Genomic DNA, 24,216 nt, shown 5'->3' with positions numbered 1-24,216 from the left:
CAGCGCCGAGTCCATGACGGTCCATGATGGTCCATGATGGTCCATGACCGGTCGGCATCGAGTCCATATCGGATTCTGCTGGCTCGGCACCAAGAAACTGACTGTCTGCGCACAGGCGGCACAGCGGATCCCGTGTCGTGTCCGTGGGGTGGCACGCGCCCGCGCATCCGCGTCCCACCACAAGCCCTTGCCGTCTTTCATACAAAGGCCCTTGCCGCCCGGCTGGTCGACGACCGTTCCCCTCCCCTCGCTCAGCGCCAAAAGACCACCCAGCCATCCCATCGACGTCGCCATCGTCGCAGCAAACCCCGCCCGCCATCCAAGCCTGGCCTCCCTCCCTCTCTCCTCCATCCTCTGGCCTTTGCTCCTGCGACCCAGGATCGCTATGCCCTCAGCACTCTCCTGCTGCCTCGACCGGGCGGCGCTGCTGCTCGCGGCTGTTGTGCTGTTGCTCTGTGCGCCAACGGCCAGTGCTTTCAGCGTCTATCTGCAGAAAAAGGTGCGGTCTCCGAGCCAGTGCAGCGTCCGCGACCGCTCACCACAAACGGAAAATGGCAAACGGCAAACAGAAAGAAACTTTATCTCCCCCCCTTTTCGGATCCGGTGGCCGCCTTTTGCATTTGGCCTTTCCAGCCAGCGTTTTATTTCCCCTGAAAAGCTGCTCATCTGCCCTGTCTGCTGGCCCTTCTCCTGTCCCTACCCTCGCATCCTCCTCACAGGCAAGCGACCCTACGTGGAGTGCCGGCACTCAAGTCGATGTCTATGTCTCGTGCATGCCCTCAGGCAATCTCTTTGCTCAAACCGCTCTGGGCGGTGCCTTCACCCTTAGTCTGATCGTAAGTGTCGCTGCGATAAGGACTGGCTGTGCTGGACGGCCTCGAGACGAAAGCAGAGAATGCAGCGAGAACGGTTACTCTGCCGAGGCAGCCTTGCGGGGACAGACGAGCCGGGCATATCCCCTAACTCAGCACGGCCATGTACAATCAAAACTGGCACGCGCGATCTTTGAACACAGGATCAGAGCCAGAACGCCATCGCCATCGGCAGTGGAAACCTGCCTGCCAACATCCCCTCACCCATGATCCAGAACACCATCACGGCCTCGATCCCGTCCAACATTCACACGGGGGTCTATGTGCTGCGACTGTGTCTCACCGCCGACTCGTGCAAGACCAAATCCGATGCCCCGTTCGTCGTCCCCGTTAGCGGCGTGGCTGTTGTAACCGGAACATCGCAGGTGGTGGTGCCGACGGGGACAACAGCGCCTCCAGTGAATCCGACGATTCCCACAGCATCTCCAACCTCACCGCCTGACACTCCAAGCAACACCGGTAGCGTTAACATCGCTGCCGTTGCTGGGGGAGCGGTTGGGGGCGTCGTGCTCCTCGGACTGGCCATCTTTGGCGGATACCGCTTCATGAAGCGCACACCCTCAAGCGTGGGCAAAAACAGCGCCATGTCAATGGGGCCATTGCCACCCAAGCTTTATGGCGAAGACAAATCCGGCGTGCCTCCGTCCTGGAGCAACCCGTCGCTTTCGCTCGACATGTCTCGCTCCAGCATGGAGACGGTATCGCAGGTTCACGATGAGGCCCGCTTGATTCCGTTGCCGCCACCGCCGCCGGCCTTCCAATCGGCCAGGCTTCAAGAGACCCCTCACCAGCAAGCCCCTGCTGTCCCGGTTAACCAGCCGCAGACATCGTTTGGGCAACGACAGCTCCTGCAGGACCTGTACGCCACACCTCAGCGGCCGACTGCCCCATATCAACCTCAGCAGCAGGATCTGGGTGGTTACGGTGCGTGGGCTGGAAGTGGCAGCCAGTTCCCCATGCCAACCACGGCGCAGCCGTATGCAGCCAGCGGCCTGGCCAAGTCGGGACAAACGCTCATGTCCACCAACGCAACCAATGTCGCACCAGTCCAGCCTCAACTTCAATCGCCGTCTCAGCCGCAACCGCCGTCACAGTCGCTTCCATCTCAGCTGTGGGCTCCTAATCAATTCATCGCCCAAACGCAGTTCCAATCCCAATCCCAATCTCAATCCCAATCTCAAGCCCAGCCAGGACCTCAGTCGCGGTATCCATTCCAACCCGCTCCTCAGCCTAGTCAAGTACCCTCGGTTTACCTTGCCTCTTTTACGACGGCACCAGCGACTACGCAAACCTCCGCAAGCAGTTCGGTGCCGTCCAATTTGTTGTCTCTTCTACCCAGCCAACCACTACTGGAGCCCACCCGCAACATTAGCGCCATCAAAGAGCCCTCACGCTCCGTCTCCAGCTCGGTTGTTTCGCCCACTCGCACAAACCCATACCCAATTCTCGACTCGCTGCAGCCCTTGAGCCCTCTGCGTCCGACAACCTTTGGTTCGTCGATCCCTCAGCCCAACGTCGTAGCTCCAGCAACGATACAGCCGGCCCCGCAGTTGATACCTGCCTCCCTGGCAGCCACAACCAATGTCCAGACTGGTGGCCCCAAAATGGCCACCGCGCCGGTCAACGGTCAACACGCTTCCCAAGGCATGCTGGAGAGTAAGCCCACCCCACCCAGTGGCCAACGCCCGGTGATCCCTCCACTTCACCCCGGCAACCTCAACAGTAGCAGTGCTGTTGGTAGCGCTAGCATGGCATCATCCCAGGCCCAGGCTCAACCGATCGCAGCGCCGCCGCGTGCAAAGAAGGTCCTCAAGGTGGCCACGGTTGTATCGTCGGGCGGAGGCTCGATCAAGTCGGCCCAGCCACTCAGTGCCGGCCCCAAGTCAACTTCCAACGAAAAGGCCCTGGGCTCGATGCCGGCCAAGACTCTGACCAGCACGTCCTTACATGGACAGGGGTTGGTGGTACCGGGCACAACAGGTGCAGCTTTGACTGTGGGCAGTCAGCCAGCCAGCGCCTGTGCCAATACCGATGAACAGCTGCCACCGAAACGATACTCGTCGTCCCAGCTGTCAGTATTCCTGGCGACACCCACAAGTGCCGAGCCGGCCAACGCAACCGACACATTCTCTGCCCCCGGGACGCTGCCACCGGCTTTTACCGGTAGTGCCGCAGTGCCTGGGGCGACTCAGATCCAAGGAAGCGCCGACAAGACTGTGATGCGTGGACGACAAGCCGAAGCTGGCGACGAACTGAGCATCCGCCTCGGGGAGGCTGTGACGGTGCTGGTCTCCTTTGACGACGGCTGGAGCTGTGTGCGCAACCATGCCGGCATGGTCGGTGTCGTGCCCACCAGCTACCTCGGTTGAGTCGTGCACCGGGGCGACTACGGCCACCGCAATCGAGCACCTCATCCTCCAAACCACCTCTGTTGTTGTTCTTCTCTCTTGCAACGATGCCTCTTTTTAATTTCTTTCCTGCTCGCTTCCTCCCCCCGCCTCTGTCGGGATTGTTGGCACTGTCTTTGGTACTAGATGCCATCCCCACTCGTCATTCCCAGTCGTCACTGGCAGCGCCATCCGTGCGCTCAATTTGTCTTTCGTATGTGTCCCCCCCCCCTCTTAGCACTCCAGTATTTTGGAAACAATGTGATTCCCCCACTCCTGCGCTCTGTACTACAGATCTTCCAACTAAATGATGAATCCACATGCAATGGTCGTATGTTCTTGACTCACGCTCGCGTCGCAATGCCGTGCTCGATCGGGGATCGGCGGTTCTTGCAAGTGACATCGTCCACAGCGCATCTAAAGCCAAAGGAGACCACCCTGTTTGAATGTTCGCAGTGCCTGGTCGGGTATCTCGCTCGACCCGGTGTATTCAAGATTGTGCTGGTGGAAAGGAGCGGGATTGGGCACCGTCCCGCTTTTGATTTGCGCTTGTGGTTGTGCTCGAACCTGGTGCCGTATTCAAGACGTAACTTGAAGATGGCCCGACTCGCTAACTGCACGGACACGAATCGATCGACAGAGGCAACCCCATCGCATCCAGAGGTGCTTCAAGTAGAGTGATGAGCAAGCAGCCAGAAGGGCGCACTCATCCACTCTCACACGTTCTTTGCTGATCTCTTTCCTTTCCGTTCCTTTCCCTCTTGCATTCTCTTGCATTCTCTACTGCTGGGGCTTGCTTGTCGCCGATACCGAGGAGCTGCTGGCCTGCAACAGATCCGATTCTGCGGCCGGGGAAAGCAGCTTGGCCTGGAGGGCCGATGAATCGACGTTGTCCTGGACGAGGCTTTCGACTTCTTGGTTGGACTGCGGGAAGGGTGTCTTGGCGGCTTCGAGGGCAAAGAGCGACATGGTCATTTGATCGACGGTGTTGGCAAGGGCTTCGAGGGTAGCCTCGTCCAGCGGCAGGCCGGAGGCACTCTCGTCAATGTCGACCAGGGCGCTGCCGACATCGGTACCAAGAGAGGACTCGAGAGCATCGTCGGGGAAGTCGCCGTCGGGGAGGTTGTCGTCGGCGAGGAGCTGGTCCAGTTTGGCCAGCAGGGCGTTGGTCCTACTTTCGATGCTGGAGAGGGCATTGTCGGCATTATGCTGAGCGGAAAGGCACAGATACGCCGAGCGATGATGGTGGCGATTACGATTACGATGGTGGTGACAACGGTGTGCATAATCATGGCCGATGAGCTTGCCGCCAGGATCGGCAAGACCGAGCGCATATCCATTCTCGAGGGACAAGGGGGCAGAAATGGCAGGTGCACGCACTCACCATCTGCGTGAGAATCTGACTGACGTCCAGGGCCGATGCCACATTCAGATTCTGGTTGTCAGACTCGAGCCTCTTCAAAATCGCGGCGAGTTCGGGGTCCATAGGCGGCAGATGGGGACACGTGGAAAACAAAAAAAAGTTGCAAGCAAGACGCTGATGAAAAGCACGGCTTGAAAGACGATCGCGTGCGGGATATGGGGCCTGAGGGAGGTCGCCGCTGATCCAGAGGGGGGGCGTGGGTCGAGAGGGATGGCTGCGGGCGACGATGATCGCTTGGGTCGACGGAATGTCTGCGATGACGACCAAGCGAGCACATGGCGAGAAACGCGGGATGGCGACGTGGCAGTGCTGGGTCCAGCCGCACTCGATCCGCCGGTTCCAGTGGCTCTGTTGGATACCTTGGATCCAGTCAGCCACACTCGATCCACTGGCACACTGGATCCAGCCAGCCACACACACACATGGAGGTACCGGTGCATGTGATCACCGCGTTTGGATCCCGGTCTTGGCGGCGATCAGCCGAGATCGCTTCCGCCCAAAGCCGGCAGCTTGCGGCTGGCCAAGGTGACCAGATTTGATCCCCGGGCCAAGCGGACGAGGCGGCGGAAAGGGGGGTCTGGAAGGAGGAGGAGGAGGAGGAGGAGGAGGGGGGAGGGGGTCTGGCCCGGATTGTTGGTCTCCCTGGCTGATTCCGCCCGGCACACACCCAGGCGCCGCCATACCCGGAGTTTACTGGGGCGGAGATGGTGGTGTGGGTCCAACGAGCGATCTGATGGATGGCGGTAGCGACGGCGGCGGACGGGCGCTGCACAAGTCCGCGCCAAGGAATTGCAACGAAGGCGGCGGCGGCAGCGGACAGACGGAGATGGATTGGTGCTGGGCGGGAAAGCCGGGTGGAAGGCAGGCGGCAACCAGCCGATGGCGACGGGGGGGGAGCAATCTTCCGACCACAACGAACGAACGCCGCCCGTCGAGATCACATCGAGCTCGAGACCACACCAAGCCCGAAGGATCGCGCATGGCCAAGACCACAGCCCCGCGCATGGCCGAGCGCCGGTTCGCACGCTCCAGACGGATCGGCATCGGGCCGCCTCTGTTGTCGCCAGGCCAGTCATCCTGAGAACGCGCGGATGCCATGGAACGCGATCTGACAAACACCGCTGCCCAATCAGCGGGCGCGGGGACGGAGACACATGCCTCCCCCTTTGCCCTGGCCCGGGTCGGAGCAAGCATGTGACGGCGACAGCATGGCTCTGTGCCTGGCGGATGGGTAGTGTCCCGCAGCATCGAGGCCAGAAAAAAAAGGAAGCCAGGACACAACGGGCCGGGACACGGCAGGCCAGACAGAGCAGAGGCAAGGGCGGGTGGAGCAAGTGCATGGGGCCAGGAGCGAGCGTTGGCGAGGATGGGAAAGGCAGCAAGGGGCTTCGGGTGCGAGGGACGCAAGGCAGGCGGCCACGATGTCGCCAGAGGCAAGACGTTGTGCAATCCCGGATACGGCGTGGTCGGCCCAGTGCATGCACCAGGCGCGGGCTGTGGGGCCCAGACAAAGCCGCACCTCGGGCTGTCCCACCACGCGATCGGCGAGGGGTCCGCCCAGAGCGGAGGGGCCGCTGCGGTGGAGGCGGGTGGACCCGGCCTTGCCGCGGGCATGAAACATGCGCGACAAATGAATGTACCTTGGGCCCCCTCCCAGCGGGCCTTGTGGCGACGGCGCTGAGGCCAATCTTCTCGCGGCTTCCTCCACACGGGCACCCAGCAGCTCGGCCGGCGGCGGCGATGGGGGCGGGGCAGCCAATTGCAGCGAGGCACGGGCTGGCCCACAGCGGTTGGACAGGCGCCACGCCCGCGCAAGACGAATGCGGCGGCGGCGGCGGGGGACGGCCATGGCAATCAACGAAGGGACGCAGCGGAAGCGACAGCGTGCGTGCTGATGGGGCGGCCCCATGTCGGTGACGCTCGCCGGACGGGTTTGGGATCGCCAGGGCAGGACGGCATCGCGGCGGAGAGTCGGGTAGCGTTGCAGGTCCCGCGACGGAGACCGACATTCGCACCCGCTCACGCATCGGCAATTGCACAACCAAAACTCGAGGTCCGCTGTGGCGATCTGCGTGCCCTGGTGCAACCGCGCCCTGATCGAGCCGTGCGCAGACAGGGGCGTTGCCGAGTCGCTTGTGGAGAGCGTGTGTGGCCAGCGCGGCCTGGTCGGGCCTTGGCGGCGGCGGTGGTGGTGGTCCTATTTTTTTTCGCTGTTTTGTCATCTGCAAGCGGCGCCTGGCTGGACGGCCGGGGTGGGCCGGGGTGGGCCGGGGTGGGCCGCGAGTCAGCAGGAAGCGGGAGGGGGGGACCGGGCAGCGGGCGGATGCGGTGTGCGAGGACCGGGGAGGGCCACAGCGCAGCCGCACCGCAGCAGCGACAGCAGCGGCAACGGCAAGGCAAGCCGCCGATCGGGTCGATCACAGGAGAAGAGGCAGCGGGCGCGCGCAAACAGGCAGGATTGGCAACACAGGCGCGACCGGGCCGATACACAGCGGGAGGGGCAAAGTCGACAAGGCCCGGGGATACACAGAGCCGGGACAAGACCGGCGTGGCGGGCCAAGGCAATCATCCGCACGGGCGGCCTTGTGTGCACGGCAAATGCCGTCGCAGGCGCACCGATCCCAGCCGTCTGTGGACGACAACAGAGGCAATCACAGCATCCCCCCCACAGCAGAAACACCCGCCGAACAAGAGAAGCATCACCCGCACACGCGGGAGTGGCGATCGCCTCTGGCCACACAGCGACGCCGCCACAGCCGGAAGCAGTCCGCAGCAAGACCGATCAAGCCAGAAGCAAGGCCGATCAAGCCAGAAGCAAGACCGATCAAGCCCCTATCAGCACAGACCACCAGCGACAACCACATCTGCCCCCCAACAGCAGCAGCCGCACCACACAATCGCCGCATCCGCAGACGCGCGGCAAATCCTCGACAAGAGAAGCATCCTGGCGCTTCGGCTGCCCTGAATCGCAACGCGCCAACATTGGCCCGTTCCTTGCCGGCACTCCACCGGGTCCACGCGGGCGTCTGCTCCAGCCGCGGTCGTCGCCGCAGTGCTCCCTCAGCAACATCAACAGCAACAGCAACACCAACAGCAACACCAACAGCAACACCAACACCAACACAACACCAACACCAACACAACACCAACACCAACACCAACACCAACAGCAGCACCAACACCAACACAACACCAACACCAACACAACACCAACACCAACACCAACACCAACAGCAGCATCTCCACAGTCAACAGCAACAACAACAGGGGCAAATTTGCATTGGTGTGATCCAGTGTCGGGCGACAGCACCGCCCGCCCAGCGCCGGCCTTGCCGCTCGCGCCCTGTGCGCTCTCGCCTGCCCAGTTTGGCAGCCGCACGGAAGGCGGCGGCGTGTCATGGGACGCGAGCCAGCGGCACATCCCACAGTCTGCGTCTGGCGGACAGCGTGCTGCTTCCGCTGCCGTCCCCTTGCCTGTCCTCGCCGGCACAAACAAATGCGATAAACGAGAAAGCACTGTGTGGGTCTGTGCGCGGCAGTGGTGCTGTGTCCGGAGCGGTCTCTTGTCCTGCCGGACAAGCGGGGATTGGCTGGGGTCAGACAGACTCCCCCTCCGCTGCCCGAATAAGCTTTTTTCTCTTCTTCTCCCCTCTCCAGCCTGCCCTGTCGTGGGACAGCCACTGGCTGTCGCCCCGGCGCTTGTCTGTCCCCCCCTCCGCGCAGGGCTGTTGCGCGGGAAAAAACGTTGGTACACAAGATTTCGACGTGGACCCAAGAAGAAGCGTCAGCCGGTAAGCTTTACTTTCCTTTGTCGTCTCGCGTCCGGCGCCGGGCCTTGCCCAGAACGCTCAAGCCAACGTTGCGGGACCACGCACATGGGGGCAGAACCAATAACGCTATTTTGTTGATCCCTTGTCGACGGCCGCCGGGCTGCCCTTCAGTCCTTGAGCCAGCACCGAGAAAGGCCCTGGCTCTGCGTTGCTCTACCCAATGGCTCTCGGTGCTTTCATAAATACGGTCGCGACTCGCTCGCCTCTCGGCACAGCGCATTTGCTCCCGATATCCAGCCCGTCCACCCAGCGAACGACAAGTTCCGTCCTCGCCCCGTCCCTCCGAAAGCGCTCCCTCCGACCTGCGAAAGCATCACCGTCCCCGGACCGATCGTGCTTTGCCGCTCCTCCCTCGCTGTCGCTGCCAGTGCCCCCTCTTATTTTTCCCGTTTATGGCTACTGCTCTGGTCCTGGCTGCACTCGCTGCCTCGTCTGCTCTCAACAACCATCACTCCGATCAAAGCGGGGGTCAGTTCGGTCATCCGACACACGCCCCAGACTATCTATTGGATACCGCCGCATATAAAGCCCTGTGGTCCTCCTTTGACCATTCCAACACCGCTCCCGGCTCCTCCGCTACCTGGGATCCTGCCTCCCATCCCGACTCAGGGTTTGCCTGGCAGTCCGCACTGGATTATCAAGCCTTGCATTTAAACCCAATCGCTCTGCCGCCTGCCGATCGGCCGCTGACGCTGTCGACGCTGTCGATCCCAACTACTTCTACCGCCGCCGCTGCCGCCGCCGCTGCTGCTGCTGCTGCTGCTTCCTCTTCAAGAATGGCATTTGTTCCCTCCACCCTCCTCAACGCCCTGTCTGTCCCCGTTCACATCAACTCGTCGGTCTACGACGACACATGTGGACTGTCGGTGTATTCGGACTACTCGGCAACTTCGATGACCTCGCACCCCGACTACGTCTTACCCTCGCAGTTGGATCTTGCACAACCGGTGCTGGCATCGGACTCATTGCTGACGTCGACGACGATGACGACTACGACTACTGCGGCTGCTACCGCCGCTTCTTCATCCAACAGCCTCGGTGCCGACTTTGTCGTCCCCATGGCCACCTACATTATCTCGGGCCGTAAGGTCAGCTCCGAGTCTTCCGTCAAGTTCCACGCCTTTGCCGAAAACGTCCTGACCTCCACCAACTCCTCGACCGAGACCGTGATTCTGTCGCTGTTCTATCTCGAGCGATTCAAGCGTGCAATCTACCGCGCGCCCTCGCCCGAGACCTCGCAGATCTTTACCCAACACGGCGGGCTGATGGCCCTGTGGCTTACCGCTCTGATCATTGCCGATGCCTTCCTCAACGATCACTCCTTCACCACGGCATCGTGGTCGACCGTCTCGCGCATCTCGCGCTCCGACTGTGCTCTCATGAAGAGTGTGTTTCTCAACACCATCAACTTTGACCTCAACGTCTCGGACGATGTCTACGCCAACTGGCTCAAGTCGCTCGAGGAGGCTGTCCGACGCCTCAGCGAGACTCCGCGCTGCTACCTCCAGCAACAACCGCAGCCACAGCCGCAACCGCAGCCGCAACCCGAGCCCGTCTGCGTGCCCGAGTCTGTTGCTGCGTATCACCCGTCGCACTACTACTATGCTCTTCCACCGAGCCTCCAGATGCGTCTGAACATGCTCTACTGCCCATTCAACGCCATCTAATCGAGTCCGCCGACCGCAACTCTCGTCCTTCCCCCACCACTATATGTATTCCCCCCCCCTCTCTGTTTTATGATGATTCCATATATGTTCTCCTTGCTGGCTGTGTCGCTGCGACACGGTCTTGTCCTTCAGTATATAGTTTACTTGCTCGCTTGCCTCTCGCTTTGCCCTCTCTCTCACTCGGTCCATATTCTCCCTCACGCTTGCTCTGTATTTACTTTGTTTGTCAAGACCCATCTCTCGCACTCATTCGCTATTTATGAAATGTCTATATATCCTTCTCCCGCCCCGTTTCCCCATCGCTCCCTCCATCCAATCCACTTGCTTGGCTTGGTCCAATACACGATATCCACACACAAAATCTATTCACATTGATCTCTGCAATCAGCATCTTTCTATCGGCGTCGCCTGTCTATATCCCATCCCTCTCGCCCGTCTGTTGTTGTGCCCCCATCTCCGGAAGAAAAGTGGACCTTTGTGCTGCTCTCTTCGTGGATGTCGGGCTGTATCCGTGAATACACAAAATCCAACTGCGAAGCAATGCGTCTGTGTTTTTCTTGTCCCCCAGAAGTCGAGAAATGTTACTTCCCACGGCTGTCGCACACGGTGGCGGATTTGGAACCCGCCTGCCATGGATTCGGGCATGTCCCACCCTCCTTCTCCAGACACAACCCAACGCACCCATGTCGTCGCCGTCGCCGCCGCCACCGCAGTCCGCACACGTTGGGTTCCTCCCCCCAAAAAAAGACAGAGGCATGCCCAGACCGAATTGTGTGCGAGTGCGGCGCCCCAGCGTGATGCACACAGAAAAACTTTGAGGCCGACCAGCACGTTGGCGCAACATTGCCATCCTGGCACGGGACCGGTTCTGGCCATGCGGTCCGTCCGTCCGTCCGTCCGTCCGTCCGTCTGGTGCAGCAGGCTCGTCATCTCGACGCATCGTGCGATGGTCGACGGGTGCATCCCGCTGGATTGTGTAGTGGTGTCCCGCTGGGTCGTGTGGAGTCGTCGTATCGGGTCCTGCTGTGGTGAGTCGAGGCCCTTGCACTTCCCGTCCGTCCATACCGCGCAAATGGCCGCCGCCCACCTGAGCCGATCAAGGCTCCTCCGCGCACAAATCGGGACAGCCAGCGAGCCATCATGACCAGGCAGGCCCATGCCAAGCCCGCAATGCCATGCACATTTTTGCCTCGACAAAGGGCCAGCGCGGGGCGACATTGCAGGACTCCCCTCCCCTCCTTCGCTTCGCCGCTCTTGTCCTTCTCCTGGACGGGATCTGCCATGGCGGCCATGGTGTCGCCAGCATGGGAGCGTTGTGGCTCCGCACCAGACCACTGCCCATGCGCAACGCGCGCGTGGTTGAGCCAACGCCCATGTCGGACCAGGGTCGGACCAGTGTCGCCACAGGGGGCCATCAGGCGCGGTTACCGGCGCGGTCACGATGGCGGGGGGGACACTGACGCGGTCGGAGCCAGGCGGCGGTGGCTGCGGCAGCCTCATGGTCGCACACAGACGGACCAATGGCAGCGGGCAGGGGCGGCGTGTGCCCTGGGCGGAGGACGTGCCGCCCAGCGCCCTTGTTGGCGACAGGGTGCGCGGGAGGCGTGTGCGGGGCGGGTGGGGGCTGCAGCTCTGTCTCGGCGGCTGGACAGCAGAGCGTGACCGCGTCGCAAGCGTGCGCGGGTGGCAGGCGGAGGGGGCAGACGCGGGGCCGCCTGATCGGGCCCGGTGGCGAGGCGGACAAGGCCGTCTGGGCTGTGTGTGTGTGTGTGTGTGTGTGTGTGTGTGTGTGTGTGGTTCGAGTGCCCTGTCCACCGGATCGATCCGCCGGCTCGAGTGCGGTGGCTTGTCCTGGCTCCATCCAGCTCGCTCATTCGATCCGCCATTCGATCCGCCATCCACTCGATCCATCCCGCCCTTCGTTCCATCCCGCCTTGCCTTTGCCTCCATCGCCAGCCCTGCCTTCGCTTGCCCCCACATCCAGCACCTCATCCTTGTCTCTGTCCTGCAACTGATATCCCATCCTGACCAATGTCCTCATCTCCAAAGAAGGTGAGTCGATGCCTCTGTCACCTATCTTCTCGTCTCCTGGCTCTTCCCTCTTTGTTCATGCCAGCTCAGTAGCCGGCCCCCCCCCTGGTTGTTGGTATCTTCTATCCCATGAATCGGACTCGTCTTCGCGCCTCTGCGTCGACGTATCGCCATTCTCTGATAGGAATACCTGAGCTACCCCCCCCTGATATACACTCCTGCTCTTCGATGCACTTGCTGTCATCTGACCCATACCTTGTATTCGCCTGCTCATATCTTCGCCACTCCCAGGGCGACGAGCTCCTCACAAAGGTTCTCCAGAAGCAAGCCTCTGCCTCAGCCGGCCCTGGCCCCCGGTTCCTGGGCGACCGTATCGCACATGATGGCAACGACTCGGTCTCCGACATCGTCTCGACGGACGACGAGGCCTCCAACGGCCCCGTCCGCTCGCCAGTGGCCCGCTCGGCTCCCCAGCACCTCTTTCCTCCCGTCTCCGCTGCCGCGACCAGCGCCACCCCGACACAGACACCCTCGGGCTCGACTCGCAGACGAGGCCGCAAAAACTCGTTCCGGGCTCGCCCTTCGCAGCTCGACTACAGCAACCTTGAGCGGGAGGACAATCCGATGCGTGGCTTCTTTGTGCTCTTTTGGATCTTTATGGTCTTCTATGTCCTCATCACCATCTACACCAACTGGTCAAAAGGAGGTACGGGCTTGTTGCCACCAATCGATGCTTGCCAGACCGGGGCCGTGATTCAGCGGCTCGCTGGCAACTGCTACAGCCTGCCAATGCGTATGCAAGCCCCAATGGGCTGCGGGTGTACCTGATGCGGATCCAGCAGCACCACATGCATCAGCAACAGCAACACATTCATCGCATCGATATGATCACGCCAGTGCAGCAGCACAGTCCAATCCAGCCCCCTTGCCTCTGCCTTCGCTGAATTGGACCTTGTCTTTGCCGGATCTGACTCTTGCCTTCCCTCTGACTCTTGTCTTCCCTCTGAATCACAGCGGCCCCCATCCGCCTCGATCTTATCCACCTTGTGTCCCGAGACGGCATCAGCCTGGCTCTTGCCGACCTGGCCCTGATCTGCTCGTGTGCTATGGTCGTGGTCATCATGAAGCTGGTTGTCTGGGGGATCATCCCCCGGTTCCTGGCCCTGACGGTCCAACACAGCTGGCAGACCCTCTGGTACTTTTCGTGTATCGGCTATGTTTTCTACAAGGACTGGCCCTGGGTAAGTCGATGCTGCATCTGGACAGATTGGCCCTCACCCAAACAGAACCTCTCCCTCCTGCTACCTTCATTGGCCTGGCTGACCATGCTTGTCCCATGCAAACAGGTCCAGTCCGGCTTTTTTGTGCTCCACGCCACTGCAATGCTCATGAAGCAGCACTCGTACATCTCCACCAACCTCGAGCTCTTTGACAAATCCCGACACGTCAAGAAGCTCCAGAACGAGCGCGACATCCTCGTTGGAATCCAGAAGCGCAGTGGTGACCACGACGAAACCGGCGACGAAAAGCCTGCAGCCACGGCCCCCAACGCAACCCCTGATGCCATCAAGGCCCGGCTGGACGAGATCCATTTCGAGATCTACGGCCTCTATACTGAACTCCACAAGCCCGCCCACGATTTCCCCAAGAACATCAACCTGATGAACTTTATCGACTACATGGCTATTCCCACACTTGTCTACGAGCTTGAGTACCCTCGTACCTCCGAGTAAGTTCGCCGTCCTGGTCTGGTAGCTCAAGCACCGCTCGCGTGTCGGTGTCTGTTCTGCAGGATCTGCAGCGTTGCCAGTCGCATGGACGCATGGCCCGCAGACTGCATCACCAAAGCCTCATATCGGCGCAACACCTTGTCACACAGCAGTGCTAACTGTCTGGATGTCGAGTGATCGGGCAACGCTGTCTAACGATCCGCCTGTCCATCCTTCCATCGTTGACTCGCCATGGCGGTCTCTGCCTCAATCGCCTCCAGGATCCGCTTCATCTATGTCTTTGAAAAGATTTGCGCTACCCTCGGTACCTTTGGCCTCATTCTGTTCATCGTCGACCACTACATCTACCCTGTTCTTTACACCATGAAGACCCTCTCTTATCTCGATACCTTTGCTGGGCTGCTGATGCCGTTTATGGTGTGCTACATCCTGGTGTTCTTCATCATCTTTGAGGTAAGCCAAGATCGGCGGTGGCTGCTTTAATGCTGCTCCATGCTGCCGCAGCGGCACTGTTGTAGAATAGCTGATCCCCAGTAAGATGCCCAAGTGCCCACTGCCGCCATCCCCACACTAAACACATCGTACTTTCTGTCCTCCGCCTCGTCCAAATGCAGTGTATTTGCAATGGCTTTGCCGAGTTGACGCGCTTTGCCGATCGTCGGTTCTATGATGATTGGTGGAACTCGGCCAGTTTCGATGAGTTTGCAAGACGCTGGAATCGCCCTGTAAGCACGCCGGCCGTGTCGATGTTGTAGCAGATGCTGTTGTCGGTGCTGGTGTCGACACGAGCGCCGATGCTGTTGCAGATGCCGCATGATCCACCTAGAGACCCCGTTCGCATTTTTGGCCCGAGTCGGTGCCTGTCGCTCGTCCACTCATAGCTGGTTTCACCTCCGCCTCTCCCACCAACACCCTACAGGTCCACGAATTCCTCCTGCGTCATGTCTACTTTGAGAGCATCCAGTCCTTCAAGATCAGCAAGACCAACGCCACCTACCTCGTGTTCTTTTTGAGCTCGTGCATCCACGAGCTGGTGTTTGCTGTCGTCGGCCGTCGGCTGCGGCTATATCTCTTCCTGATGCAAATGTTCCAGCTGCCACTTATCTGGCTTGGTCGCCAGCCGATCATCAAGCAGAACCGCACACTCGGCAACATCATTTTTTGGATCGGAATGTTCCTGGTGAGCGAGCTGACTGTATTCGCTGATGATGGGCCTGCACTCCGACAGCATCCCGTTGCCTGTATCGCCCGGCAGAGTAATGTGCGCAAACACTCCTCGCTAACTATCCATCTCCTCGCTCTTGCTCGCCAGGGTCCTCCTCTGCTCGCCGTCCTTTATGCCCGTGAGCATTTCCTCAACTAGAAGATGCGCAAGACGCGGCGGAGCTCTGCACCGACCATTCCTTCTGGACAGCGCGCCGTCCATCCTTTCCTCGCAGTCATAGATTTCTTTGGTTTCCTTTCCTTTCTCTTCTACAGCACCCACAGATATCGAAGCGGGACGCCCTGTGTCTGAGGCCCAAGGCCACTGTGTTCGGGATTCAATACAGACATGTTCCTGATGAGTGTGTCCAGCGCGTGGGAGTGTGATGCATCCACTCGATGTGGGAGTGGGATACATGCACTCGGCCACCTGGACAGCTCCATGGTGTATCGATGTCAAGATTCTCGGCCTTCTCGAGTCGCTTGGCTTCCCGGCAATGTGAGCACACCTGGTTATCAAGTCGCTTGAATCGCCGTCGCCGTGTCAGGCTGAAGTACAGCTGTTTGTCCAGTGCTCATCCATTGCTGCCAGCGATGCGGAAATCGGAGGTGCCGTGTTTGGCCATGGGAGTGATTTTGGCAACGCTGTATGCGTCGTACCGGCCCTGCCAAACACCACCTGTGCGCGGCGACCGTTGTCGGTGCCGTGCCACGGCCCTTTCGACTGACCGTCCCTCTCGTCCGGCCCTCCCTTCACAGCGCCCTTTGCCGCCCCACACATCCTGTCGCCGTCCCATCCTTATTCCACGACCGCCGCGCTGCTTCTGCTGAGCCGGCGCTGGATCCTGTCGCCCTTGGCTTGGTCTGCCCTCCCTCCGTCGCATCGGCCCTGGTCTCGAGTTTCTGTCGGTCGGCTCGCCATCCAACAGCATCGCTTCCTCGCCTTGGCCTGGTCCCCATCTTCCCTTGAGCCATCGCTCCAACCAGTTTGACTTTGAGCCATCGCACAACTCCAGCTGCGACCCTCCTCCTCGCCACTACCATCACCATCACCATCACTATCATCATCACCATCCCCATCACCGCCCTCTCCTGCACCGATCAAGGCATGCACACTGGACATGGACAATCGATTAGGTATCCCTGCGAGCCCTGCCCTTGGCGAATCTGTCCTGGGTGGTCTCGGAACGCTGTGATGGGTGTCTCGGCGCTCTCCGGCCATCATTTTGCTCCCTGTTTGGCTGTCGATGTCCTGCGTCTGCATCCTTTTGCCTTTCCTCCGCCCTCTGTCTCTTCGTTCTGCTCGTTCTGCTCGTTCTGCTCGTTCTACCGCTCTCTAACTCTGGCCTTCCCGCCCCATCGCCCGGATATCGGTTCCTCCCGTCCTCTCGTCCTCTCGCCTCGTCTTGGACAGATCCCTATCCCAATAGCCCGTGGCTCTGCGGCCAGCAAATCTCCTGCGATAGTCTGGTATCGCTAGACGAAGCCCTCCCGCTCCTCCGTGCTCAGGATCCCTATCATGACACCAGCGACCTGGACGAATATGAGAACGAGCCCGAGCTCTCCCAAGTCAGCTCCTCGACGCTCTCCGAGACGCTGTCGTCCACTCTCTGCTCGAGCCCAACCGAGCCCACGCTCTCGCCCCAGGCCAGTCCGTTCGCCTATCTCAAGCGCATGCTGTCCCAGTCGTATCGGCGGACCTTTCGCCTCTTTGAGCACTCGGCCGAGATGGGCAACGTCGAGGCTCAGTACAAGCTGGCAATGTGCTACATGAAGGGCCACGGCATCCATCGCAACTTTGACGAGGCCTTCCACTGGCTCACCAAGGCTGCCCAGCACAACCACGTCGAGGCCCAGGCCACCCTGGGCGAGTGCTTCGAGGATGGCCTCGGCACCCTTCCCGATCTGCCTCGCGCCCTCTACTGGTACTCCACCGCCGCCCTCAACGGCTCGGCTCTGTCCATGACCAACCTGGCCCGCTGCTACGAGCTCGGTCTGGGTACGGCTCCCAATGCTGCCCTGTCTCTGGAATGGTACCGCAAGGCAGCCCTGCTCGGCAGCCGCACCGCCATCGTCAAGTACGCCGTCGCCCTGCTCGCCAAGAGAGGCCTCGATCTGACGCAGCTGCAGTCGCTTGATTGGTTCCGCAAGAGCGCATCCGTTTCGGAGGCCGAGTCCAGATACCGCATCGGGCTCTGCTACAAGGACGGCAAGTCGATCCCGCGGGATCTGCATGTGGCCGCAGAGCACTTTACCATGGCGGCCCTGGCCGGACATGCCGACGCCCACTACGAGCTGGGCTTGCTCTATCTGCGCGACTTTCCACCCGAAGGCCACGATCCAACCCTCGCCGTCCGCCATTTGCGCATTGCCGCTGAGCGCGGACATAGCTATGCACAGGAAGCCCTTGCCGAGTGCCTCGAAGCCGGTCTCGGCCTATCTCCCGACCTGGACCAGGCCCTGGCTTGGTACCGCCTCGCCTCCGATCAAGGGTGCATCAAGGCCATGAAACGCCTGGCCGAGCTGCTCCAGGAACACAGCCCAGGCCAGCCAAGAAAGCGCTCGCGACAGTCCCTCGGCTCGACCCAGACAAAGCCCTTCTTCTTGAGTCTCAGTCGAAGGTCTCCCAAGCCATCTATACCTGCAACAGGCAACGTCTCGTCTCTCGGCCCATCCGAACCAATTGAAATGGCTCCCCTTGGACCGGTCTGATGCGAATCTGCGAACGTCATCGCCTGAGGCCCTGGCCAGTGCCCCTTTCCTTCCGGGCTTCCCACCACCACCTTCCTTCAGTATCGAAGACGACAACCCTTCACGGACCTGCAGTGCTCCTCCTCAGACCCTGGGCAAATCAACTCTGCCCCACTCGACCGTGTGTACCTTTCGCCCACATGTCCGTGCCGCCGAATCAGCGTCACCTCCTCTTCCTCCTCCTCCATCCCATTCTCTCAGGGTGTTCGAGTGCATGCGTGCGATCAGCTCAGATTCGGCTACATGCGCCATGGTCCCAGTCCACCAAGTTGGCTCATCTCTCGGAGTTGGCTGGACGGCTGGAGAGCCCGACCTCAATAGCACACCTCTGATGCAACCTGGAGCATGTGCCAGCCCTTGGATCTCCCCAGATCAACATCGGTACCAACAGCAGCACAAGCATGAAGCACTGTAGAATCGATGAAGGCTGGACAGATCCTGTAGACAAAGGGGTCGGGCCATCGGGGAGTCTGGACAAAGCTACTGGAGCGACTGGATGCTTTCAGAGAAACAAGCATCGCCAATCTGTATACTTGAGCAGGCTTACATGCATGGCCTCAAGCCACTCTCAACATCGTCTGGCGCGCACAATGGGCGGTGTGGACGAACATGACCTCGCTCCCCACTTCGTTATTGCTCCCCTCGTATCTGCTCCCTCAAGCCCACAGCATGCGTTGATGAACCTGCTCCACTTTTGATCGAGATTGTGCTCTCAATATAGGACAGTGTCGTCGTGTGTCTGAATCTTGCTTGAGAGTCACATCCCTGCCTTTTCATGATGCAGAAAGAGATGAGTCGATCTCGCCATCAGTACCGAGGATTTATTCACCAATAAACGCACCCAAGCACTTACACGAGCTGTTTCCGTCCTGGTGACTGCTTCAAACCCCTGGAATCTATATTCTACTACGCGATAAACGCTCACCACTCGCTCCGTCCTCTTCCACCCTCACCTGTTCGTTTCCCAGACACAATCGTGCATCGTAAACCCTACGGCCTCCTTCGGCCAACTCAGAAAGGAGATCCGCCTCCTGGGGCACCCGCGCCTGTAGCCGAAGAAGCAGCCCCGGCACTGTATACTCGCGCACGAGCCATGCGTGCTGACTCGGAGTGATTGGAGCTTCCGATGTTCGAGCCCTGTCTCATAACGGTACTTGGGGCTTCTGTGGCCGAGTCTCCCGATCCCAACGGCAATCCTCGCTCCAGATCATATGGCTGCTGCGATAGAGATATCTGGCTCGCGTCGCGTGCCCCCATTGCTGCAGCGTCCGTCTCCAGGTTGAGTCGGCTCACAGTTGCCATTATGAGCGAATGTCTGCTCTTGATCGATGCTGCATCACGACGAGTCGCCTCAGATGCAAAGGGCTTGGGAAGAGTGACTTGCAGCAGCGAATGGAAGACTGTTGTCGGCATGTGCGCCCGCATGGCCAAGTGTCGTAAGCGAGGGCGTGAGACGAGAGCGATCAAGCGGGCAGAGGCAGCGACAGCCTGACCGACCCAAAGTCATAGAAGAGACTCTCCCGATGCCCAAATACAAGACTGCCCCAGAGCCACTCCAGAGAGACCCACCCTGGCGACAGATTGGACACCTTGGGGCCCCCTGGCGTCTTGCTTCGGCCGTGGTTCCGCGGCCCTGCAGACGAAGGACGTCGGCACACTCGTGGCACAAGCACAGGTGGCGACATGGCAAGACGGTAGTGTCCTTGGGCTCCGACATGCAGATGACGCATTCTCGCTGCGACTGTAGGTCCTCTGTAGCGAAGAGCAGTCCGTAATCAAGACACCACCAGCAAAGGCGTGGAGTAAGTAAACCATTTGGGTGAGGATCGTACGGATACTGGGCGCCTGGCTCTGCACCCGTGGGAAGAAGGCTATCGGTCCGAGCTCGCATAGAGCATGGATATTGGACACGCACAACTTCCTCTACCTTTCGTCAGTTCGTCCTTGCCTCCTTCCGTGAAGCCATAGATATCTTGTAGAATGTAGTACACGCCGTCGATCTGTGAGCGATTCATTTGGTCAGCATGCAGTAGAGACGGCTAGATCGCTTGGATGTTCACTGCCCATGTTACCGGCCGCATATCGACAATGCAACACCCATCCATTTAGCCAGCTAGTGCCCAAGCGCGCGTCAGCTAATTACCAATGCCTTTTGCTTCATGACCTTGACCTCAAAGGCGTCGCTTTTCTCAATCAGCGTAGCGTAGGTGATCTCCGAGTTCATGCCAGCTGCCTGGACGCCGTAGGTACTCTCGACCGCCTCCAGCACAATCACAAGCGGGAAAAAGTTGATCGGGGTTTCGACTTTGGCGGCCTTTTTCGAGTCTTCGGCCGCGGGAGGGATGCTGGGAAGCTGCGGGACCTCGGCAAGCTTCTGTGGGTCCTCTGGCGTTGCCGCAGGCATGTTGAGCTCGGGTTCGTCCGATCCTGAGTACCACAGGTCCTTGCTGTAGTTCTTGGGATAGAAACGCTCGCCGGGCTGCTGGAAGGTCTGCGCCAGCTTTGCCGGGTACGAGTATGTCGTCAGAACGTCCTTGCCACGGTCTGCCAAGGGCTTGAATCTGTTGGATATCGCCGAGACAAAGACTTGAGCACGATCGCCGATGTGCCTCGAGCAGTTTTAAGGCGGAGCAGCAGACCTGCAAAGGCGTCATGGACTGCAACATACGTGATGCTCCTCTGCCCTGGCACCTTCATTGCAATCACCTCCTCGGCCATCCAATGGATCGTGGCCTTGACCGCCACGGCTGCATCAAAGGAAAACTCGAGATTAAAGTATCCCTCGGGATCGACCCGCACAAGGCGGATGGTGCTCTTCTTGATATGCACCTTGGACTGCAGCGTCGTGATTTGATGGATGTTGGCTGGCTGCGGGATATCCACGCGCACATCCCACGAAGAGTCAGTTTCAACGCTGTTATCCGTCGCTACAAATCCAGCGCCAATGCATCCATGGCTTCTGCCCATCGGTGCTCACACGATAGCAGCTCGCGCAGTCGCCTCCGACAACACCCCCCCCTTTCATATGCTTGTCGCCCAGCGGCTCGGAACACCACCCCCTACATTTCGATAGACATTTCCGAGCCTCGCCATGAGATCGTCCATCGTTTGCATAGGCTGAGGCGGCCCCGGCGCCTGTGCCTGAGGTTCGGCCAAGCCCTGCGCGGGAGGAGCCGATGCCGACGCCGAGCCGTCGCTGCGCGTGTTCAAAGCGCCCCAGATTTCGGCCCACAGCATGTCGGCTTGGTTGACGACGCCGGTTCCCGCGAGTGGGTTGCGATTTGGGGCGTTCTCGGTCGTCAGCGACGCCAACCCGCTGGCAAGGGCATCCAGCGGGTTATTGGGGGCATTCGCTTGTGCGGGCGGGCTGGTGACAAAGTACGGCCCAAAGTACAGGCCCGATGCCTCGACCAGCGCCTGCAGCGACGAAGGCGGTGGGGGAGCGGCTGCGTTTCTCTGCGAGCCGCGATCGAAGATCCGGGAGAGCTGCTGGCCCATGAGGCTTTGTTGGTCCGCGTGTCGTGGGATTCGAGAAGCTGGGTGGAGTCCGGCGTGAGAGAACGCAGGCGATAACGTCAGAGCCGATCGCGCAGACGGGCGGTATCCGCAGCACAAAACGTCGATGCAGACAACACAGCTTGTCGACGGTGCGGGCGACAAGAAGCGAGGCAGAGGGTGCAAAAGCTGCCCGAGACGACGTTCGGAAAATATGCAGGATGGCGGTCCCGCCGATGGGCATGAGCCCCCGCCGCCTGACCGTCCTCCCAGATCGATCGGGTGCCACGAGACACAGGTCTTCAGCGGGCCGAGACTGCAGCCCTCACTCTGCTGTCCAGCCCGAGATCATCCAACCGAGACCCGACTGTCTCGGACGGCAGCATCCAGGGCCAGCCCAAGATCGCCCAAGGCCCTCCCAATAGAGCCCAAGCTCCCCAATGGGCGGCAAACACAAAAACAAATCCCGGCATCACGACGAACAAGAGCCGCCCGCAGGCCGCTCACGATGGCTCAAAGATCAAGCCCAGCCCACAGCATCCAGCCATGGCAAAAAGAAGACCCCAGCGCCTAGCCGACAGGGGCAAGGGCCATCCTCGCCCGGGAACCGCATCACCGTTGATCTTCTCGAAGCCCAAGACCGCGAGCGGCTGACCCGGTGGCTCGCTGAAGGCAATGTCGCCATGGCAAAGTCGCTCGATCGCAATCTATGCTACCACGAAGCCGTACAGAATCCAAGGGAGGAAGTCGAGAATCTGCTCAGCTTCTACGCCAAGATGAAAAAGTGGGCCAAGCTTTCTCCCTCCACCGATGCCAACTCCGATCCCGATTCCAATTCCGATTCCGAAAACAGTGATGGCGGTGCCGATGGATTTGACGACCTCGGCGTTGGCATTCCAACGTCGCTGCGCGAGGACTTTTGTGGCACGGCGATCCTGTGCAAAGAATGGTGCCGAGGGTCGGTCTCGAGGCTGGCCTTCGGTGTCGATCTGGATCCGGCCGTGATCGAGTATGCTCGATCGGTGGTGCTATCGGAGGGACCCGAGTCCAGCCGAGTCAGGGTCGTCGTCGGAGACGTATGTACCGAACGACAAACCCTCAAGCTACCTCGGGTCGATATCATCGCGGGGCTGAACTACGGAGTCAACTATTTCCACAAGCGCACCCAGCTGATGAAATACCTGACCTCCAGCCACGAGGCGCTCAAGCGCGGCGGAATTCTCGTCGTCGATCTCTTTGGTGGCAGTAGAATGACCAGCGTTGGCGGCCGGCTATTCAAGAGACGATTCCGCAACTTTACAGTTGAGTATTGCTCAGGGTGCCGAGCTCTGCCGATGGATAGACAGGGCCCCGGGTGCCTCCACCGACCGCAGATATCTATCCTCGCGGGGATCTGACCACGATCATCGATGGCCGCAGTACTACTTTGAGCAGGAGCCATACGACATCATGACCAACATTGCCCAGCTCCATTTGCACTTTCGCTTTCCCGACGGTAGGTTGTTCATCTGGACATGACTCGGCCTCAGCCTATGTTTGGAAGTGCGTGCTTGGAAACTCTCACAGCGGACTAACTCTCCGCATGACCCTGTCGGGCACCGCGCCCTGCCGGCCATGCTCCAGGCTCCTGGATGAAGCGGGCTTACTCGTACACCTTCAGGGCCTACACCATTCCTGAGATCAGGGATGCCATGGAGGAGGCAGGTTTCTCATCAACCCACGTCTGGATCGCCAAGGGTGCCGAGCAACGCGAAGTCGAGAGCGCTGAAGACGAGATGGAAGATGAGGTTGAGAGGGAGGACAGCGACGCCGATGACCAGGATAGCTCGGATCTTAGCAACACCGGAGACGGCCTCTACGAGTATCGCCAGGTGGCAGGTCAATTGCAACAAATGGAATCATGGAACGGTGAGTGGCTGAGCAGCCAGGTGCAAGGGGAAAGCGTCGCTGTTGCAGGGCTGGGTGTGTGGGAGAATAGAGAATAGGGTATAGTCCTCCGTCTGAAGTTGATGTCTTCGGTTCGTAACCCTCTCGCTCTTTCGGCTGTCCTCAGCATACATCATCGGTGTCAAATAACGTGGGCAGAAGCTCCACGGACACATCAATGTGCTATTGCGATGTATCGTGGGATGAGAATCCCGCGAGTCCGCGCCACGAGAAATGCCCAGAGTCAATGGAGAGCGTTGATCGAACGGATATATAGCATACTGAACTTGAATTTCCATCGGTGATGGTGATCATCTTGGGGCTACAAGTGGGCTTTGGCGGCAACAACGAGCATCTGCCGTCGGATACGCGCTGTGAGATGGATCGATGTTGGCGAGTACTCAATCCTCATGGAACCAAGCAGCATCATACACTGTATTCAGGGGAAAAATAGGACACTAGCCCATAGGTTGGTGCAGGATGTGATGGCTTGTGTTCAACTGAGCCACATGCAATTCAGCAAATCACATCCGAGTGAAGACCTCCCGTCGCTCTCCGGTCTCCACAATCGATCTGTCTCGGAGTACCAACGGTGAATGGTGCTCCTGGACACACTGAGTATGGAGGCAACGTTTCTCAGGCTATGGATGACAGTGGCACCGCATCACGGAATGGTCATGCCCAGCGCGATGGTATTGGGTAACCAAATATTTGATCGATGGTCAAAATCAAGAGTGTCCCGTTTTTCATTGGGCAAACTATAATACCTGATCACAGACTGCCCTCTCAAGAAAATGATGGGTCCATGGGTGCGAGAGTGGTCAATTGAGAATTTGGCCAACGGCATTGCCCCGTAATCCAATATGATCAAGGGACAGAGGTCTTGGTCCGGATAACATGG

General features: G+C 59.7%; 6 protein-coding genes across 6 annotated transcripts; 5 read left to right on the top strand and 1 right to left on the bottom strand.

Moving 5' to 3' along the window:
• Window positions 1-665: 665 nt before the first annotated feature.
• On the top strand, window positions 666-3,583 carry BJ171DRAFT_491355 (uncharacterized protein). The gene is made up of 2 exons (XM_053109721.1): window positions 666-836; window positions 1,016-3,583. Exons 1-2 carry the CDS (start codon window positions 774-776, stop codon window positions 3,239-3,241), a joined length of 2,289 nt encoding a protein of 762 aa, XP_052969825.1. The 5' UTR covers window positions 666-773; the 3' UTR covers window positions 3,242-3,583.
• Window positions 3,584-9,288: 5,705 nt separating this feature from the next.
• BJ171DRAFT_472071 (uncharacterized protein) lies at window positions 9,289-10,179 on the top strand (the record flags this gene model as incomplete). Its single annotated transcript, XM_053108638.1, has 1 exon — window positions 9,289-10,179. The coding sequence occupies one exon, from the start codon at window positions 9,289-9,291 to the stop codon at window positions 10,177-10,179; it is 891 nt and encodes a 296-aa protein (XP_052969824.1).
• A 1,946-nt stretch (window positions 10,180-12,125) lies between these two features.
• Window positions 12,126-15,503, top strand: BJ171DRAFT_438753 (MBOAT, membrane-bound O-acyltransferase family-domain-containing protein). The gene is made up of 8 exons (XM_053108008.1): window positions 12,126-12,231; window positions 12,502-12,916; window positions 13,225-13,451; window positions 13,557-13,939; window positions 14,201-14,393; window positions 14,555-14,665; window positions 14,860-15,120; window positions 15,253-15,503. Exons 1-8 carry the CDS (start codon window positions 12,211-12,213, stop codon window positions 15,301-15,303), a joined length of 1,662 nt encoding a protein of 553 aa, XP_052969823.1. The 5' UTR covers window positions 12,126-12,210; the 3' UTR covers window positions 15,304-15,503.
• Window positions 15,504-16,170: 667 nt separating this feature from the next.
• On the top strand, window positions 16,171-18,075 carry BJ171DRAFT_254553 (uncharacterized protein). The gene is made up of 2 exons (XM_053106711.1): window positions 16,171-16,280; window positions 16,558-18,075. Exons 1-2 carry the CDS (start codon window positions 16,265-16,267, stop codon window positions 17,853-17,855), a joined length of 1,314 nt encoding a protein of 437 aa, XP_052969822.1. The 5' UTR covers window positions 16,171-16,264; the 3' UTR covers window positions 17,856-18,075.
• Window positions 18,076-18,772: 697 nt separating this feature from the next.
• Window positions 18,773-21,610, bottom strand: BJ171DRAFT_254548 (uncharacterized protein). The gene is made up of 6 exons (XM_053106710.1): window positions 20,958-21,610; window positions 20,563-20,762; window positions 20,038-20,455; window positions 19,822-19,894; window positions 19,464-19,646; window positions 18,773-19,294 (listed from the first exon to the last, which is right to left on the bottom strand). Exons 1-6 carry the CDS (start codon window positions 21,390-21,392, stop codon window positions 18,906-18,908), a joined length of 1,698 nt encoding a protein of 565 aa, XP_052969821.1. The 5' UTR covers window positions 21,393-21,610; the 3' UTR covers window positions 18,773-18,905.
• Window positions 21,611-21,653: 43 nt separating this feature from the next.
• Window positions 21,654-23,700, top strand: BJ171DRAFT_491349 (uncharacterized protein). The gene is made up of 4 exons (XM_053109720.1): window positions 21,654-22,690; window positions 22,809-22,884; window positions 23,013-23,297; window positions 23,443-23,700. The coding sequence occupies exons 1-4, from the start codon at window positions 21,830-21,832 to the stop codon at window positions 23,463-23,465; spliced, it is 1,245 nt and encodes a 414-aa protein (XP_052969820.1). The 5' UTR covers window positions 21,654-21,829; the 3' UTR covers window positions 23,466-23,700.
• The last annotated feature ends 516 nt before the right edge of the window (window positions 23,701-24,216 follow it).

Source organism: Polychytrium aggregatum (genome assembly GCF_025602895.1).
Source record: "Polychytrium aggregatum strain JEL109 chromosome Unknown BJ171scaffold_6, whole genome shotgun sequence".
NCBI classification, from domain to species: Eukaryota; Fungi; Chytridiomycota; class Chytridiomycetes; order Polychytriales; genus Polychytrium; species Polychytrium aggregatum.
The sequence above is the reverse complement of the archived record's forward strand: the minus strand, read 5'-3'. Positions and strand labels throughout refer to the sequence as shown.

Bases quoted from the DNA above. Each gene is read 5' to 3' on its own strand.
- BJ171DRAFT_491349 (XM_053109720.1), top strand. From the start codon at position 21,830: ATGGGCGGCAAACACAAAAACAAATCCCGGCATCACGACGAACAAGAG. The intron at 22,691-22,808 runs GTTGAGTATTGC...CGATGGCCGCAG, and splicing joins GACGATTCCGCAACTTTACA to TACTACTTTGAGCAGGAGCC. The intron at 23,298-23,442 runs GTGAGTGGCTGA...GGCTGTCCTCAG, and splicing joins ACAAATGGAATCATGGAACG to CATACATCATCGGTGTCAAA.
- BJ171DRAFT_254548 (XM_053106710.1), bottom strand. From the start codon at position 21,392: ATGGGCCAGCAGCTCTCCCGGATCTTCGATCGCGGCTCGCAGAGAAAC. The intron at 20,763-20,957 runs GTAGGGGGTGGT...GATATCCCGCAG, and splicing joins TCGGAAATGTCTATCGAAAT to CCAGCCAACATCCATCAAAT. The intron at 19,895-20,037 runs GTAATTAGCTGA...AATCGCTCACAG, and splicing joins TCATGAAGCAAAAGGCATTG to ATCGACGGCGTGTACTACAT.
- BJ171DRAFT_491355 (XM_053109721.1), top strand. From the start codon at position 774: ATGCCCTCAGGCAATCTCTTTGCTCAAACCGCTCTGGGCGGTGCCTTC. The intron at 837-1,015 runs GTAAGTGTCGCT...CTTTGAACACAG, and splicing joins CCTTCACCCTTAGTCTGATC to GATCAGAGCCAGAACGCCAT.
- BJ171DRAFT_438753 (XM_053108008.1), top strand. From the start codon at position 12,211: ATGTCCTCATCTCCAAAGAAG. The intron at 13,452-13,556 runs GTAAGTCGATGC...CCATGCAAACAG, and splicing joins TCTACAAGGACTGGCCCTGG to GTCCAGTCCGGCTTTTTTGT. The intron at 15,121-15,252 runs GTGAGCGAGCTG...CTTGCTCGCCAG, and splicing joins TTTGGATCGGAATGTTCCTG to GGTCCTCCTCTGCTCGCCGT.